The 17,686-nt window shown below is 39.8% G+C and overlaps 1 protein-coding gene across 7 annotated transcripts in view; it reads right to left on the bottom strand.

The window, feature by feature from the left end:
* ehbp1 (EH domain binding protein 1) overlaps window positions 1-17,686 on the bottom strand; it is a 126,015-nt gene that overhangs the window by 85,742 nt on the left and 22,587 nt on the right. For 6 of the 7 annotated variants that reach the window (XR_010915013.1, XM_067513112.1, XM_067513102.1 and 3 more), the window contains exons 6-10: window positions 6,675-6,856; window positions 4,803-4,942; window positions 3,275-3,391; window positions 1,359-1,496; window positions 184-448 (exon numbers count right to left, since the gene is read on the bottom strand). Coding sequence is in view for 6 of the 7 variants with exons in the window: in XM_067513112.1 (XP_067369213.1) it covers window positions 184-448; window positions 1,359-1,496; window positions 3,275-3,391; window positions 4,803-4,942; window positions 6,675-6,856 (842 nt within the window). In the remaining variant the exon portion in view is untranslated. The remainder of the gene's footprint in view (window positions 1-183; window positions 449-1,358; window positions 1,497-3,274; window positions 3,392-4,802; window positions 4,943-6,674; window positions 6,857-17,686) is intronic. The other variant, XM_067513138.1, reaches the window with a different exon arrangement.

The following is a 17,686-nucleotide window of genomic DNA, read 5'->3' as shown; positions in this document are numbered from 1 at the left end:
GGACACAGCATTTCTTGATGTCATACAATGAGTCACACCTACTAAATTTAAATTAATACTTGATAAAATCAAGGAACTAAATAAACACGAAACTATACAGTTTTCATGTAATATTTAACATTTTCAGTTTTCTGTATTTGCTACCTGAAAATCTACACTGTAAATAAAGAAATGAAGTCTTACTCATCTAGCTCCTCCTCCTCATTATGAGAGGTATCGGCGTACAAGTACTTGCTCATGTCAACAGGTCGTACACCTTTTCTCGGCCTCGGCTTGGGAGGGTCTTGATCTGTCGGGGGTTCTATGTCGTGGTCTGGCTCTTCAAAAGGATTCCCAGGAGAAGTTTGTGTTTCTGGTGCATCTGGCTCGTTAAATGGATTCGAGGAGTCGTGAACATAGAACGAATCCTCATCTCCCTGCCTCAGCAGCTCTGGCTGGGCAGTAGGCTCTGTTTAATGAAAAAGAAAAAATAATGACTGAGTATACAACATATAGTATTTTAGACTTGTACAAACTGTGACAGTGAGTCTTTTCTCTCGTTAAGCAGGAGCTTTGATGCATTGTCATCTCACCTGGTTAAATACCTGGACAGCTTTACTCCTGGTAGCCACCTAAGCATGACTGACTTAAAAGTCAGTCATGCTTAAAAGTTTGGTTTGTCATCCTTATACCTTACAAATACCTTACATATTTCAGGAACTTACATTTTCAGGAACTTCAGTATGTACTTGATGTGGTATCGCCTGTGTTTGTAATGTGTGTAATGTTATTATAATTCTATTAAAAGATGCTAAGCTGGCAAAAATTGGTAAAAGTTTGCTATAACTTGCTCTAAAAATTCAAATGTGCTTTTTGCATGATGAGATCCATAGGTACTGACAGAGCTTTATGTGTGGAAGCATATCACTCATACTAATACACCTGGATACTTAGGTGGTCAGCCAAAAATATTGGTTTAATAATATACCTGGAAATACTGAAGCCCACCTATTTATTATAGTGATCACAGATATTTATGCATTGAGTTGATCCAAAACTTTGCATTGTTTGTGATTCCACTGACACTCCCATAATAAACCTTACTTTCATTTTGGTAACATTACTTCACTGTTAGAGCTACCCCATCAGGTGTAGCCCCACCCAGCCACCAAGTGCCACCTTGGTGCCGCTCCTGAGCCTGGATAAAATAGGAGGGTTGTGGCAGGAATGGCATGCTGCGTAAAACCTCATGCCAATTCAACGTGCGGAAGTTCCGCTACGATGAGGTAAAATCCTAACTCACTTGCTGACAACATCCATCCACCCCAATAAAATGGATGAACGAATATTTATTATAAGCCGACATAGTTCAAGGGTACCTTCTTCATCAGGATCACCAAATGGGTTGATGTTGTTCGGATGAATATCACCATCGGGGTCATCAAAGGGATTTGCGCTCATGACAGGAGGGGTTTCCTGATCCTCGTCTTCCAGAAAGTTCAGTTTGTTGATCAGCTCTGTTGCCACAGTACAACAAAGTCAAATAAGTGAACAAAAATCATGACAAGTGATGACTAGAGAGACAAAAAACAAAACAAAACAGTACTTTCCCCCCAAAAAACCACTCACAAAAACAAATATACCAAAATCTGCACTTTGGAGTGAACCACAAGCATCGACAATTATAGCTTGAATAAGTAACGTGTCTTGCTGTAGAGTGCAGCCTAAAATTCTCTGTGCCTCGCTGTCACCTCAGTTCACTTTAGTACATGTACAACTGTGGCATTCTAGCAACATTTGTGTGCTAGAGCATTACCATGGGAGAACGTGAAGGCCGCTTGGGGCTGCTATGGAGATCCTGACTAAAGAGGCTAAGACTTGTCCACTTTATCTTCATCATCTTCACTGTAGCTCAATCACATGCTGCCAGGGAATGGGTCAGTTTGAAAAGCATGTAAGTGTGTGAAGTCAGTGCCAAGACATGCTGCTGAGCTGCAAGAGAGAATCTGAGCAAAGAGAAAGTGCATATGTGTGTTTGTTTTTCTGTATGCTGTGTGGGTAAGTGAAATGACATTAGCTTGTAAGAGGTACAGCACTTTTCCTTGTCTCTTACTGAAAAACATTCATTATAAATTTTAGACCATGACAAATATGCGTTAAAAAACATGAGACGTTTTAATTAATGCAAAGAACAATATGCTTTGGGAGCAGAATGGATTGCATTCCAACCAGCAGTCATGGCACAAAGTTCAAGCCAGGCTCTATGTTGTAATAATTCTGGTCCATCTACAGTTATTGTGCTATTTTTATGATTCTTCCATGCAAAAAGTACCCATTCAGATATATAATCGGACAGCTGTTGTGCCACTGTTTTATTTTTCCACACAAGAAAGTACCTATTCAAATTAACAACAGACTGTAGTTTTACTGAATTAAATTGGATTTTTATTAAACTATTCAGGCAAATTGGTTAGCAAACGTAATCGCACATTTTAAGCATTCAAAGAACCATTCTTCCAGGTGAGAACGGCAGTCATCTCAGCAGTCTATAGCCCAGTTCCTGCGAGGACTGATGTGTCAGTGTTTGGCATCATCCGTGGGAACAACAGTCAGATCTCAGAAAGTTGTTTGGTAATTTACCACAGGTTAAGTTGAAATATGACACGTGTTAAAATAAATATATAAATGTATTCCTGGATAATACAGTCAGCATAGTGGAGTGGTTAGCACTGCCGTCTCACAGCTAGAAGGTCCCTGCTTCAAAGCCCTGGCTGTCTGCCACCTTTCTGTATGGAGGTGGCATGTTCTCCCTTTGCTTGTGTGGGTTTCCTCCAGGTACTCCATAACTTACGCTTAACTAACAACAAATACACTTACTTCCAATTGATGAGTTTTATTGTAGAGAAGATTTTCTGTGGGTACCTGGTTTGGTTCACTACCAATTGCAGTAAAAAACAGATCAAGTCACAGTCAAAAAACAGAGTAGGAACTCAAAGGAAGAATGCCAACACCTTGTACAGCAAGCACATTGTCCAATATAAACAGAAAATATGACCACAACACGATCACAATACCAATGTCAAGGAGGATGGCAAGATGGGGGGTTCTGAGCCAAAGAGAGAGAGAGAGAGAGAGAGAATACAAAAGAAGGGGAAAGCTGGAAAAGAAAAAATGCAGAGAAAAACACAAACACCAGGAAAGACTGGCAGGGAATCTTAGGGGGGGCACAATGATCATAATATAATGAAAAAAGATATGAACTCGGGGGGCGGTTGAAAGAAAGGTGAAAAAAGACCTTGGGAGGAAGCGGCAGGCTTAGCGGTTGCTTTGCGTGCTCGCTTAAGGACACCACCATCATCATCATCATCATCCCCATGTAAGCAGCTGAGGGCATTCAACTGGTTTACTATCTCTGTAAACGACAGGGCCAGGAAGGGAAGAAGGAAGAACAGCAGTGAAAAAGGAAAAGTAATATCCCACTAAGAATATCCAGACAGACAGACAGACAGACACATACACACACACACACTTATTTGTAGAACTTTGTTTTTGCTTGGCGTATTATAATCCTGTAGTAGCTAACTGTAAGTACATGGCTGGCAAAAATATACACTCATTTCTGTACAAGGAAGTGTATTTACATGCTTTGCTGCTTCATGCTGCTTTCTTTTAGTCTTGCAAAGTTGTGCAAACTCCACACAACCATGTTAAGACAAAAAACAGACATACCTTAGCTTTACATTGTTAGTACCTTACAAACTTTCACAACTGAGGTCACTAGTTGGTTACTTTGGTATGAAGCATTGGAGAACATATAACACTTACTGACAAATACAAAACAACATAATTTGTTGGTGTAAATTATTCTCTTTTTGTTATTTAAATACTGTATCTGAAAGAAATATGTATTGCAGTATATGTGTTGCTTGCTGCGTTAGATTGCTGTCTTGTTGGGTAGGAAGCCTCCAAGGGAGGAATACGATAGTGGGGACTTTTGGCATCTTGGCCAAGGCTTTGATTCAGAAATGCATGCTAGTGAAGCATCGCTGTAGGCGCTCAATGCATATACATATAAATGAGACAAAGGGGATAGGGCAAATAAAGGGGAGATAGCATGAAGCTTAACATGAAGAAATGCCGCTTTGAAAAGTTGGATTAAGCGCAGGAGTGGGACCCATTCATCAGAGCATAGAATGACTCTTCAACATGCATGTATGGGAGGAGGCAAAGCAACACCAACACACAGAGGAGGAGAACCTAGGGAACAAGGAAAAATGGGGAAAGGAAAGCCTAAGCTAAAGACAATAAATGGAAATGAAGGTAATGAAATTACAAAATAGTACTTTTTCATGTGTATGCAAGCACATTCACACTCAGATTTTCAGTTAGAGGGAAAAAGTTAAGTAAGAAACAAAGTTGATGCCCCACATGAAACCAGTTTTTGGTCATTTTCGCGTGGCTGCATACTCAGGCTGCATACAGGAAGTTTATCTGGCAAGTGAATTCTGAGATAACTCATCACAGTATTAATATATCAATATATAATAAGCATTTTAACACTGAGATTAGTTTTACAGCAAACTCATTCATTACGGCACAAAACACTTGACCCAAAAAGAGGAAAGATTTTTTGAAAAGTGTGTTTGCTGGTGAGTAAAAATTTACACTACACTCATATTAACAAATAGCAGATTCGTGCAAAGCAGCAATGTGGGTTATAAACTTTAGCTGATGTGTCTCTCTAACTAAATAAATTTATATCTGTCAACTGTTGAAGTAAAAATAAAATAGAAAAACAAGAATCACAGTTTTCCAATTTTCACCTGTGATCTTGGCAGCCTTCTCCTCCTGATTAACTCGGTTCTCTTCATCTTCCTCATTCTCCTCCTCAAAGTCATCCAGGTTGCCAATATCTGCCTGTTTCATGCTCATCAAGCTGGCCAGGCTCTGCATGTCCTCATCTCTAGATAGTAGAAAGCACATAATTCATACATCCAACAACAACAAAACATTTTTTCCACAGTAACTGCACTCAAAAAAGCTTACACAAGTATGATGATGACGACACAAATTAAATAATTTATTTAACAGATATTTTTAAAAAGAATGTAAAGACATATTGCATATATAAATACTTAAATAAAAACTATTATAGACTGTATTGTGTTTATAATGTGTCAGCTAGGAGATAAAGGAATTCACCCCACTAGATCACACCTAAGGATTATGAGGACTTTTGAAGACTTCTCTTCCTGCCTCTACTTCCTTAAACACTTTTTTTTTTTTTTTTTTTTTTTTTTTTATTTCTTTACTTCAGCATCTAACAACATCTTCAATCTCTGGGCATACAACTCTTCAACATCTAACACTTCAACGTCACTTTTCACATTTTAGGCTTCTGTCTTTTCAAGATCAAGCTTGACACTGAAGCTCAAACCCTCCTTCCATCTCATTTCTTTTTCACCATCACCATTTTATTCAAAGATGCACCAATTTCTGCGTTACTTATTGTATTTTATGCAGTCTTGCGTACTCCCCCCTCAGCCCCTTGATACCACAGCTTCATCATAATCACTGTATTCTCCTTTTTGTTCTTTGTGTTTGGTGTTTCCCAGGCCCACAGGCTCATTTGAGCTGCTGTGATAGAGTTTGTTTGTGTGTGGTCGACATCATTCCCCGAAGGGTTAACAAGGGTTATGCACCATCGACCCACCGTTCACGCCACAACAAAAGCCTTGCTGCTCTGCTCGCATTTAGTGTATATGTGTGTGCGCCTGTCTTTAAATGAAAGGTGGTATAAAATTAGAATGAATAACAACAAAGACAGTAATCGAGATTGTTCTCAAATGAAAGTTTTAGTGGTAAAGAGGAATATATGAAAATGAATAAAATGCAACAAATATGAAGTGCACAACAGTGTGAGTATATATCAAGAATCTAAAATAGGAGAAATGTAATAATAAAGCCTGATGCACACTAGCCAGTTTTCAAATCTCAACCAATTTTAAAAAGTGCGGGAAAAAATTTAATTTTCATTGCGTTGGGCAGTAATGTGTTAACGCATTATTGTAATAATATTACTATCTCTAGTAGTGAGTAGTGTAAAAACAACTAGCAGCCATTATGTTAGTATCACTTATGTGTGGTATACTGTGCACTTATAAAAAAAAAAAAAAAAAAAGAAGACAACATTAAACTGAAAAGATGAATAATATAATATATATAATATTATAATGTACATTTTACAGTGCTAATAGGAAATGAATAGTAAAAAAAAGTTTTACTGCTAGTTTTATTGCTCAGAAATATGACATATTGGCATAGTACTATATTACAAGTTCACAACATCAATTGCTGAGACTTCCGGGTCAGCTTGTTGTTTGTGGCTATTGCAACTTTCTGCAATGTTTAGCAGCTGTTCCTTTCACAGTACAAGATTTCTAGGCGTGGATATCATTTTTGTTTGAGTTTTACAATTTGATATTGGGAAAAGTCTAAGCATGTTGGGATCATGTCGGTAAACACTTTACACTGTACAATTATTTGGGTCAATAATTGGATCATCTGGCTTCGATTATCTCAAGGGGCAAATATGACCCAAAATTGGCAAAATTACAATTATCATGTAGTGTGGGATCAGCTTTAGAACAGTAGGAGTCAGAGTTTGAATAGTAACCTATGAGACTAAAACTTACGTGGCCTTTCCCTCACGGAGGAAGATGCAGGAGAGGGAGAACTGCAGTGTGGCTGACACCACCTTCTTGGACAAAGGCTTAAATTTGAGCTTGACATCTGTCTGCGTGGGCATGGGACTGGCGTACTGTTTCATGTTTATAGTAGTGGTGGCCAAGGCCTTCCTCCGCCCTGATGGAGACTCCTGGAGAGAAAGGGTGAAGCATGTGCAGGTGAATATACCCTTTATTGCTCAAAACTGAGGAGATCAAACAGAAAAGAAAGAGGAGTGAGGGATCTGCTAATTAATGTGAGGATGTACCATGCACAGAAGATAACTTTTTTTTCATCATTACTAAAGACTGTGATTACAACACAGAAATACTGTTAATAATGGTATATTTATTTCTTTACTGTTAGTCAATAAATCCAGAACAAGTTCAAGATTATGACCTACTGATTTGCTCATAGTGAATGTGGTTGCAAAATCATTCCAGATATTCCTCTACAAATGTCCACACTGAATTTTTGCTATACTACATTTCGAGATGTACTCTAGACCTGGGGCAAGACAGTCAAATTGGAATTTGGGAATATGCCACAGACCAGGCGATAAGAGTTATGGAATCAGTGACATGGCCCTGTGTGTGAGCATGTGCACACAAGCTTCTCAACAGAGGACAGTCTGTGAAAAATAAGAACTGCTGGAAAGCTTTGTCACTGACTGCTAGATATGAAAACTGAACAGTTGGGGATGTTTCAGCCTTTTGTCTGCCCTCTCTCCAATAAACACTGATGGGTTTTGACTGCTGCAAGCCTGGCTATGGAAGCACCACGCTGTCAGTGAATAGCAGACTGGTTCACCTCCTAGCTGTGTTGATCCCAGTGACATGCCATGTCCTTCTTTTCAGATTTACCTACTCTGTTTTATTGATGGTAAACTGACACATTTTTCCCGTTTATTTCCATGTGAGGAGAGACTGGTGTTTAAACAGAATCCAACATGAGGATCAGACCCTGGTTCTTACACAGCCATTCTCAGGCCATGTGAAATGAAAGAAGCAGGCAATAGTAACTCATGCTCTTTCTTTAAATCTGTCTGATTCCTCCCCTTCCCTTTTTGTCTCTTTTTCACTGCATTGATGTCTAGAAACAGCATATATTGCACTGTACATGTGCACTCACACACACACACACACACACACACACGTTATTATACCACAGAAAAATACCTACTTGTCTCAGCTGTGAATTGAGCCCTGAGGATTCATCCTCTCAAGTGCACAATGCTGAACAAAGCAGGGCAGCTAGCTCTCTTTCACACAACACCAGTTTGAGATCACATATACATACACACATACACTCATACACTCATACACTCTGGCATGTACGGCAGATAAAGCGATACAAGCTCTTTACATTGGCCGTTTCCTGATGTCTTCACACACAGAAACACATATACACCTCAGAGGCTTTGGTACCGGGGGAAAACTCAATCTCATCCTTATCACTAAGGACCGCGGGGTATTTCTTCATATACACACATACACAGACATATCCACAGTGAGCTGGTATCAGTACAAAGTGGAAAAGCTATTGGTATTATAGTGAAAAACTATGTAAACTCCAAGGGTACTCTATGGACTGACCGTAAGAGTACCAACATAGTGTCTCCAAAAGCAGCGTGACTACAATTCTTGTTATTTGCAATAATTAAATAGGCATGTACAGGTTCATATAAACTATGATTACATTTAACTTCTTGTGGTTGAAAGTAATCAAGACAAGGAAATAACAAATGTTGCAACTAGCCAATGCTGATACTTAGGCCATAGACACTAAGAAATGACATTAATAATAGTATTAATGTCAACAAGTACAGCCTATACCCACCATCCTTGCTGAAGGAATTATACTGGACAGCAGAAATCCCCCCCTTACTCAACAGCCTCTCTGGCTGTTGAGTGAGGGGGGGATAGATATATTTGCACAAGACTCATGATTCCCTTGAAAAAGATCAGAATCTCTTCATTAACTTCTTTTGTTTGTTTCCATCTTCTGTGACCATCCTTCCATCTTCAACTGACATCCCACCGTATGTCTCTGTAACTTGCCTATCATTACATCTCTTAACACCTTTCCCCACCTCGCCCTATGCTCAGACCAATAAATAAAATAATAATACAGAAAAAATGTATACATCAACAGACCAAACTAGTTCAGGCACCTGACATTTTGTGATGACATTTGAGCCTGGTCTCTTTGACTGTGAAACATAAGGATGTATCATAACCCCACCACCAAACAAAGCTTGTCCAAATAACAACCCATCATGAGAAAAAGATGTGGGTGTTAAAAAAAATTAATAATAAAACTCTCCACTTCACCTCTTATCTCTTCACAGATTACACCCCAGCTATTATACTAAGCTAATAGCGCATGTAGATACTTTATGAATGAATTTGCCAAATGTACCAAACACTTAAGAAGAGGGGATTTATCAAAAAGGTGGATGAGGAACCAAGGGAGGAGGGGATGGTCTTAAAAAATAGGAAATACTTAAGGATATGCAAATACCCCAGCAAAAGAATGGAATAACCGTTTCAACATATTTGAGAAGGGGCATCAAACAATGGAAATCTGCTCCATTTCCCCGGATGCTACTTGTCAATCAATGTGTGTGTGCATTTGTATGTGTTTGAAAGAAGGTGAGGGGGGGTAGGTGGGATTAGGATAACTGGGAGGTTGTGACAATGTAAAATGAAAGGAAAGGACAATACAGAAGTTTAATTTATTATAGAGAGAATAGGACTATCACTATGTTCTCTCTTTCTTAGCCCAGAGATTGACTAAATACCTAGGTGTGTGTGTGTGTGTGTGTGTGTGTGTGTGTGTGTGTGTATGCATGCGTGCTAATGGGCACACCAAGAGAGAGGGGAAGAAGGATGGAAAAGAGAGGACAGAAAGAAAGAGGGCAATGGCTGTATGCTGCCCCCTAGCTGTAACTCTGTATAACTGCAGGCTCTCTACACTAACCAATAGTTGGCTCATTGAGTGTATTGTACTATAATCACACAAACAATACCACATGTAAATCTTCACAAGTAAAAAATAATAGCAACCAAACCTGAAACCTGCACTTACTTTTTTATTTACAAACATTAACATGCACACCTTTCATTCAAGAAGGATGTGTTTGATTCAGGGTACAGTGTATCAGGCCTACCCCTCTCCCCTCGTGCCAGCTGGCCCTGGATCGATCCACAGATGCTCCCCTGGTGGGGGGGCAGGGGTCAGGGCAAGAGGGGTGCCCGGGGTCCTGCTGAATCTCTCTGCCCCAAAATACCAATGGGACAAACTAAAAGAAGGAGGGGTAGGGATCCTTTTGTCACTTAGGGATGGATTAATTAAGCGGAGTGTGAAAAGAACCTGGCTTCTTTGTGTAGATTTGGTCTGAGGCACACACACAAACACACACACAGTTGGGCAGTGTTAGCATATGATGGACAAAAAAGAATAGGTGTGCAACACATGCTCACATACACACCAAATAAGCTAATGGCTTTTGAACACAGGTCAGTCAATTGGCTTCTGATTGTTCAATGGTTCATACACTTCCACTTTCACAAACAACTGACAAGCCAACACACCTCTTCTTAGACTGACCATTTTCCCAAATGTCTGGTGTAATGAAGGAGATCTGTAAAGGTACAAATAAATCCAAAATTATTTGAATTATGACTGTTAGTGACATCTTTCGTGTTGTGTTAAGAGTCTTATCATTGTTGACAGTATGCTTAGTCCAAACAATTTGTCAGGTGCTGAAGTGAGTATGACAATGTTTAGTATTTTGTTGAGGAAGACCAAAGATAAAAACATGTCTGTTATTAAAATGATGATGAGACCGCTGATGATTATCTGACTTAAGCCTGCTACCACAAAACAAAATAATCTTAAAGTGGGGAAAAGGGGACAGGCTGAGGTCAGTTACACTCAGATCACAACAGACTAGACAGTCTGTGTATGTTGTGAAATGCTGTTTTCTTGGCAGTTTAAGGTAAATCACTGTAATTTGTATCTATTTGACAAGGAACAGGAAATATTCCTGCAGTCCCATTTTCTGCTTTCCTTAGCCTCTACCTCTTCTTGCCTAATTATAAAGTGTACTAATTGTAAAGCTGTGTAAAATACAAACTCCAAGTAGATCTTGTGGGCACAGAGATTTAAATATTCCACTCCATATAGAACTGTATACAGACTACAAACTAAATTTATCTTATAGAATAACCCAGAGGTAGCAACGATTAGGACTGTACACCAACACCTAAAATCAGCTGGCTTTGGTTGAATTCAGCAGTCAGCAGATTGGAAGTGGGCAGGGGGGCTTGATGCTATTGCTCTCGCCTCAAGGTCACAGTTAGTGGAAATGGAGACATCCATGTGCTCACATCTTTCTTTGAATCCACACACAATAGAGGGATTCCTCTGTGTCAATTTGGCCTCCCCTGATAACTGATAAGACAGGGCTTTTTACATATGTGTCACCTATGAATGCAGCGTTATACGAGTTACAGACAGACACCCACACAGAGACCCATTTATTAATCCGCTATTGTATCATTTGAGGATTTTTTTTCCCAAACTGTGTATGTTAAAAGGTAATAAAGGGCATAAAAGGCATGCAATACTATTGCTGCAGTTATGCAAATTACAATAACAATGGTCATAATAATGGAGTGAACTGTGCGAATGGCTTTCATGCGAATTGTCTCAGGATTTCGCTTCACTATAACCACGTTGTGGTTCCGATTCAACCTAACCCCCCCGCAAAATGGAAACATCTTACACTGACCGAAACCCTATCCCTGGGGCACAATCCAAAAAACGACAAGGGTTGACAAACAGTTGAGGGAAGAAAGAGATGAAAGTGAGCGAAGAGAGTGAGAGAAAAGCGATTAGTCACAACAAGAGGTGGATTAAGCTTGTTTTAAAAAGAAAGGACTGGTAGATTACAGCACAGTGTGAGCCAAAGTTTTGGATGAAAATGGTTTAGAATAACACTCAGCTAAAGACATGGAGTCCTTGTTGGAAAACAGTCTGATATGTAGCGTGCTGCCAGATACAGGAACGACAAAGGACAAGAAACTACATACACAGTTAAGCATCTATCATGATCAGGTGACCCTGAGAATAATAACAACTTGACTCATGTGGTAGAGCAGGGCTGGCGGTTCAATCCCCATCTCCTCCAGGCCACATGTCAAAGTCTCACTGAGCTTGACACTAAATCCCATCTGCCAAAACGACCAAAAATTAGCAATATATTAGCCTCATAAACCATTTTGTGCCTCAGTGCAACCTATGACTTAACTGTAAAGACAGCCACAAAACTTCTGAGAGGAGCTTTTCTTATGTTGTACTCATTCATTAGAATGCAGACCTGCAAACCTGTCACTTTACAACAAAGAGGACTTCTGCATTAACAGCCTCACATTATAAAACTTTAATTTATTTATTCCTTCTGATTTTATAACTGATTCTAAAACCAAAACTCTGGTTGCAGGAGACTCATCTCCAAACACATACTGACAAACATACCTATATGTTTTTGTGAAAAAAGCAGAGGGGTGGGTATATGATTTAAAAGCAGGACGAAGTAAGAGGACAAAGACAAATGCCTTCAATGCAGGGTTTCTTCTGATGGCGGCAAATAAAAAGGGCCAGAGTCACAAACCATACTGCTCCCATCCAAGTGTTTTTATGGGGGTAACCTCTAGTTAGCTTTTAACCTACAGCCAAACACAAACAAACTGAGAACCAAAGTATTTCAGAAGCTCAACAGAATTATTAATGTTGAAATTGTTCTAATTTACCTGTCTATCAATTAATAATTTAAACCTAGTATGGTCATTTTCATGTAGCTTTTTAAATACGTTTAAATTATAAGTCATAACGAGCAAAAATGCTTAGATGGAGACCTAGCTAGTATCTCATAGCCTGTCTTTCTCCCCTCATTCTGTCCTCCCACCCTGGCTCCCCTGACTCTCTTAGCTTATCAGCGCGTCCAGGGTGCCCTCTTCTCTTCGATTTTCTGGGTCTTTCTTTTGGGTGGCCTCAGTGGCCCTCACATACAGTCAGACCCAGAGCATGCACTTCAGACAGGGGGCTAATGGGAAAATAAATTACCAGCAGGCAAAAACCCTGGCTCTGCACTTCTGGTGGAGAAAGAGAAAGGGACATGGAGGGGTGGGTGTTGAAAGGAAAAGGGGTGGTCAAGTTAGAAAAAATGAAGGGTAGAGAAGACAGAAATAAATGATGGAGGGGTGGATAACAAGAAGACGAGGGAAGGGAAAAAGATGGGCAAAATGAGCGAGATGGGTTGATGGTGAAAGAAAGACTAAGCTAAGAAGGGAAGGTGAAAAGGAGAGAGACAGACATTCGCAGGATTATAGCTAGAGTTCATTCCTGGTCTATAAAGTGTCGGCTCATCGGTTTTCCTGCCATTTCACCATCTCTGGCCATTGCCATGGCCTAAAATGTCCAATAATATCACCACACACAGTCGCTGAGCAAATCCCCCCCAGCAACTGTATCTGAGAAGGATTACTCCCTCTGCATGAAGCAGCAGTTCAGATATTTAGCATGGCTGATTCAATCTGTGCAACAAAATCTGTGCTTAAATGAGCTTTGAGTATATAATTTGGGTGAGGTTGAGTGGGTGGCGTGTTCGACTCAACACAAATTTGTACATGTATGTATATGTGTAGCAAGAGGAATGGCAATGTTAACTGATACAAGTTTTTGTGTGATTTTACTTAATTTTGACACGGTCACTCCACAACATATGTAGATACATTATCTATCTCAGGTTGCCAAAAAACATAAATAATATGGAGTCTCAGTAGAACTATTATGAAACCATTGACAAGGATTCCTTGATTCTAATTTACTTGTAATATAAAACCTATAGATGGTTAAAAATAATGAATGAATTTCCCAGAAAATATATTATCATATCCCCTAAAAAGTATTATGGAGACGCTATACCAATACTCTTCCCAGAGGATGCTAAGATGCTAAGACACTAAGAAGCTTGGTTGATACCAGCATAATGATCTGGAACTGGAACTTCTATATTTCAGTGATGATTTTCAGGTAAAGGAAAGAAAGTGATTTTTTGCTTTAATCAGAGTCTCCATATCCACTCAATTCTCACTTTAAAGATCTGTTTGTTTTAGCTGTTTAAGGCAGGCTGCTGAGATCTGAGAGAGCTATGATAGGGCTCTAATCCAGAGCAAAGCTGATTTGCTTAAGGGGGAGGGGGGTTAAGATGGTCTGTGACAAGAGACAATTGCCCCAACTGAAAGTCTGCCTCTATCCCACCCTGCTCCATGACAAAGGTGTACTCTCCAAGCTAAGTGACAAATCTGGGGAGACAAAGAGCATTAGCAGGGTGATGCTCTGCTTCAGTGCCTCTGATTGTGGCCAACTCAAAGAGAATCTAATATGGATTTTAAAAAAAGGAGAGAGATTAGAATGAAAAAGAAACAATGAACAAATTCTACCAAGGGGGAATTAGTGGAGGGATTGGATAAGGAGGTGGTGTGCCTTATTGTGTGTACAGGGGTGTATAGGTGTGTGCGTGTGGGAAAGGGTAAGTGCTTCTTCGTTGAAATTCCTTTTTCTACAAAAGAACAAAAGAGTACCCCAATGCTGTTTATGTACATTTAAATGTGAGATGCTCACAAAAATACTAACAGCTCCCTCTCTTATCTAAATATCTATATGATACGAGCTAGATCACAGACTAAACTGTGATCTTTAGAAGTGAATTATAAATGGTGAAATAGGAGAATAATGTTGAATTCACTCTTTTACTCTTTTAAGCATTAAAACACATTTAAAACAGAGTCGAGCACTGAGCAAATGTTGATGGTTTAGTGTTGATCTCTAAGAACTTTCTTTTCTTAAATTCTTGAGCAGAATTTCTTACATGCTCAATAGGAAAACCTCTCTTTCAATGGGAATTTGTCCTTCGTCACATCTTCTCAACACTGATGAACATATGCATTTACTGCACGTCACCTCAAATTCCTGACCCCATTCTCTCGGGGTGTGGTACTCCAACTAGATATATATCTCAAAACAGAGAGAGAGATGTGTTTGGGGATCAGTCCAACTGTCAGTGGTTGGCTTAGCACCGGCATCAGAACACATCACAAAACCCTATTCATTGCCACTTAGCAGAACAGTTGCCTCAGTTTGCCTAATGCCGTGTGTGAATGTGTGTGTGTGTCTGTGTTCACTCTCTAAAATGCTCATCCACACACAGACGCTCACCATGAGCGGATTTTAAGGAGATAATCTCAGACAACCTACATACAAGTTTAACCCGAGTTCATCACAAACGCCTCTTTGCATCCCCCAAAACATTCTATCACCACCATCAACACACATATCACACGTATTTTCCAAGCGAAAGACCCGCCCACCGAGTCCCAGCAGGTCAAGCTTGTGGATAAACAATGGGATTTGCCAGGGCCAGTGTTTTGCTGGCCACACAGGACTGTCTCCATCGTTAGCAGCCATCTTAAGTCGCGAAAAGAAAAAATAAACAACCAAGAGATGGAGATAATAACCATTCCAGTCATCCAATCACACCCCACGTTACACCAGAACCGTGTTGCCGCCCATTGTCACAACGTAACACATGAAAACAAGAAAAGGATTAGGATGAAAAGTCATATTAGAGGGCTGGTGATGGGATATGAAGCCATGAAGCGATAGAGGATGATCACAGAACCGACTCATTACAAAGGGCGTGTCAGCTGGTAATGACCAAGAGCACTGAATCGAATATCAGGACTGTAGCTCTCAGGAATGGAAATCAATACATCTAATTTTATTTATATAGCATCTTTTGAGGCCTGGTTGTTATTAGACTGTAGGTGGATGTGAGAGTGCCGTGGGAAAACAATTGCAGGCAAGGGGAGAAGTGGGATCAAACTTATGGCCTTCTTGCCAAGACTGTCCTAACCATTGTGTTACGGAGCTGCTTGAAAACAATCCCTTTATAAATTGTTCAAAATTAGCTTAAATTTTAAGGAGTTTGACAAAATTTTGGCATTACCATCAGACACACACACACTTTTTGGTAGCTCTTAAATAATTGAACAAACATAAACAGTAGGACTGCCTTTAATATTTGGATCAAAATTCTTTGTAGTCAATGACTTCCTGAAGTCTGGAACCCATAAACATGACCTTAACGTTTAGTTTCCTCTTCCAAGATGCCTTAGCCGGTCTTTACTGCAGCTGCTGCTTGTTTGGGGGTCTTTCTGAAGACTAGACTAAAGGCAGAAAGTGAAACCCTGCTCTACTGGGTTAAGATTAGGTGACTGATTTAGCCAGTGAAGAATATCAAATTTCTTTACCTTGAGAAACTCTCTACTAGCTTTCGCTGCAAGTTTTGGGTAGTTATCCATCTGCATTATAAAGCGGAATCCTATCAGTTCTGCAGCATTTGGCTGAATCTGAGCAGGGAGTATTGCCCTATGCACTTCAGAAAACATACAGCTACTTTCATCAGCAGTTAGGTCATCGAGAAACACCAGTGACCATTGGCACCTAATACATGTTCATGCCATAACACTGCCTCCACAATGTTTGACAGATAATGTGATGGTGCTTTGGATCATGAGCTGTTTCTCTACTTATCCATACACCCCTTCCAGAAAGTTAATCTTGGTGTTATAATTTCAAAGAATCTTACTCTTTGTTTGTTGTTTTCCGGTCTTTCTGGTCTTGTGAATGACCAGTGGATTGCACCTTGCCATAAAGCTTCTGTGTTTACATGTCCTCTTGACTTGACTAGATGTTGTGAAGGATTCTTCTTCACCATAGGCAGAATTCTGCAGTCATCCACTTTAGTTGTCTTTGATGGTGGCCCAGACCTTTTGCTGTTGCTAAGTTTACCGGTTATTCTTTCCATTGATAATTTTCTAATTTCCTTAGCTAATGCCAGTGTTTAAATTGTCTCTGTTTTTTCAGCATGATGACAGCCTCCTTACTTGCATAGACAACTCTTTGGCCCCACGTCACCAAAATTGGGGGGGATGAATAAAAATTGCTGTAATTCCTGAGGAGTTAATGCCACACCTTTGGCAAACCCCTCGAATTAAAGCCATAAATCTTGACTTCACTCACAAGTTCAATGTGATTGTGTACAGAGGCCACATGCTAAAACAATAATTGTGCCAACATTTATGAACTTGACTGCAGCTGCTAATCACAGAACAATTAGAAGAAAGAGCCAGAGACAGACACATCCAATCTGTGGGACAGCATTTAAAAGTGAACAAATAACACACATACAACCACACCTTCTCTTCTCAGTCCTTCCTCACTACTACTTCCTCATCTCAGCCTTTCACCTCCCAGTATCTCCTTCCCTGTTTACTTGTTGGTTCATTGATCATTTTCATCGAGAGCACGAATAAGGTATAGTCCACACCAGATTAAAAAACTCCAGGGTGACGACTGGTCGTATAACGTTTTGACCCATATGGTCTTGCATGCATTCATGTGAAATAAATACAGACAATATAATTATTTTTTACCAACCAATAAAACTCCTGTTATAGGAGACACCTCAACTGAACCTTGCCGGCATGTGTTTGTTGGAATATTTGTGTTTATACACAGGTATGTGCGAGTCTGTGTGTGCACACACGCGTGCATATGTCTTCCGGGTCAACTTAGGGACAAGGAGGCGGTAACAGGTGGCAGTACAGCCCAATTGACTGAAACAAGGCTGTACACACTGAGGTGACAATTTCTACAGGGGCCAGGCTGTTACAGTAATTACAGTTTTATTAAAATAAATGTGTGTCTTGTATGTTTTCCTGTAATGTCATCTGATATAATACAACAGTATATCTGGTCTTAACATTTGTACTGATAGTTGACTACAATGACAGATTTTTTTGGTTAGGAGAGGAGAATTTTATGTAATGAATGCTAACAACCTTGAAGT

This window comes from Channa argus, chromosome 1, assembly GCF_033026475.1.
Source record: "Channa argus isolate prfri chromosome 1, Channa argus male v1.0, whole genome shotgun sequence".
In the NCBI taxonomy this organism is placed as follows: Eukaryota; Metazoa; Chordata; class Actinopteri; order Anabantiformes; family Channidae; genus Channa; species Channa argus.
This window is presented reverse-complemented; position numbering and strand designations above follow the sequence as displayed.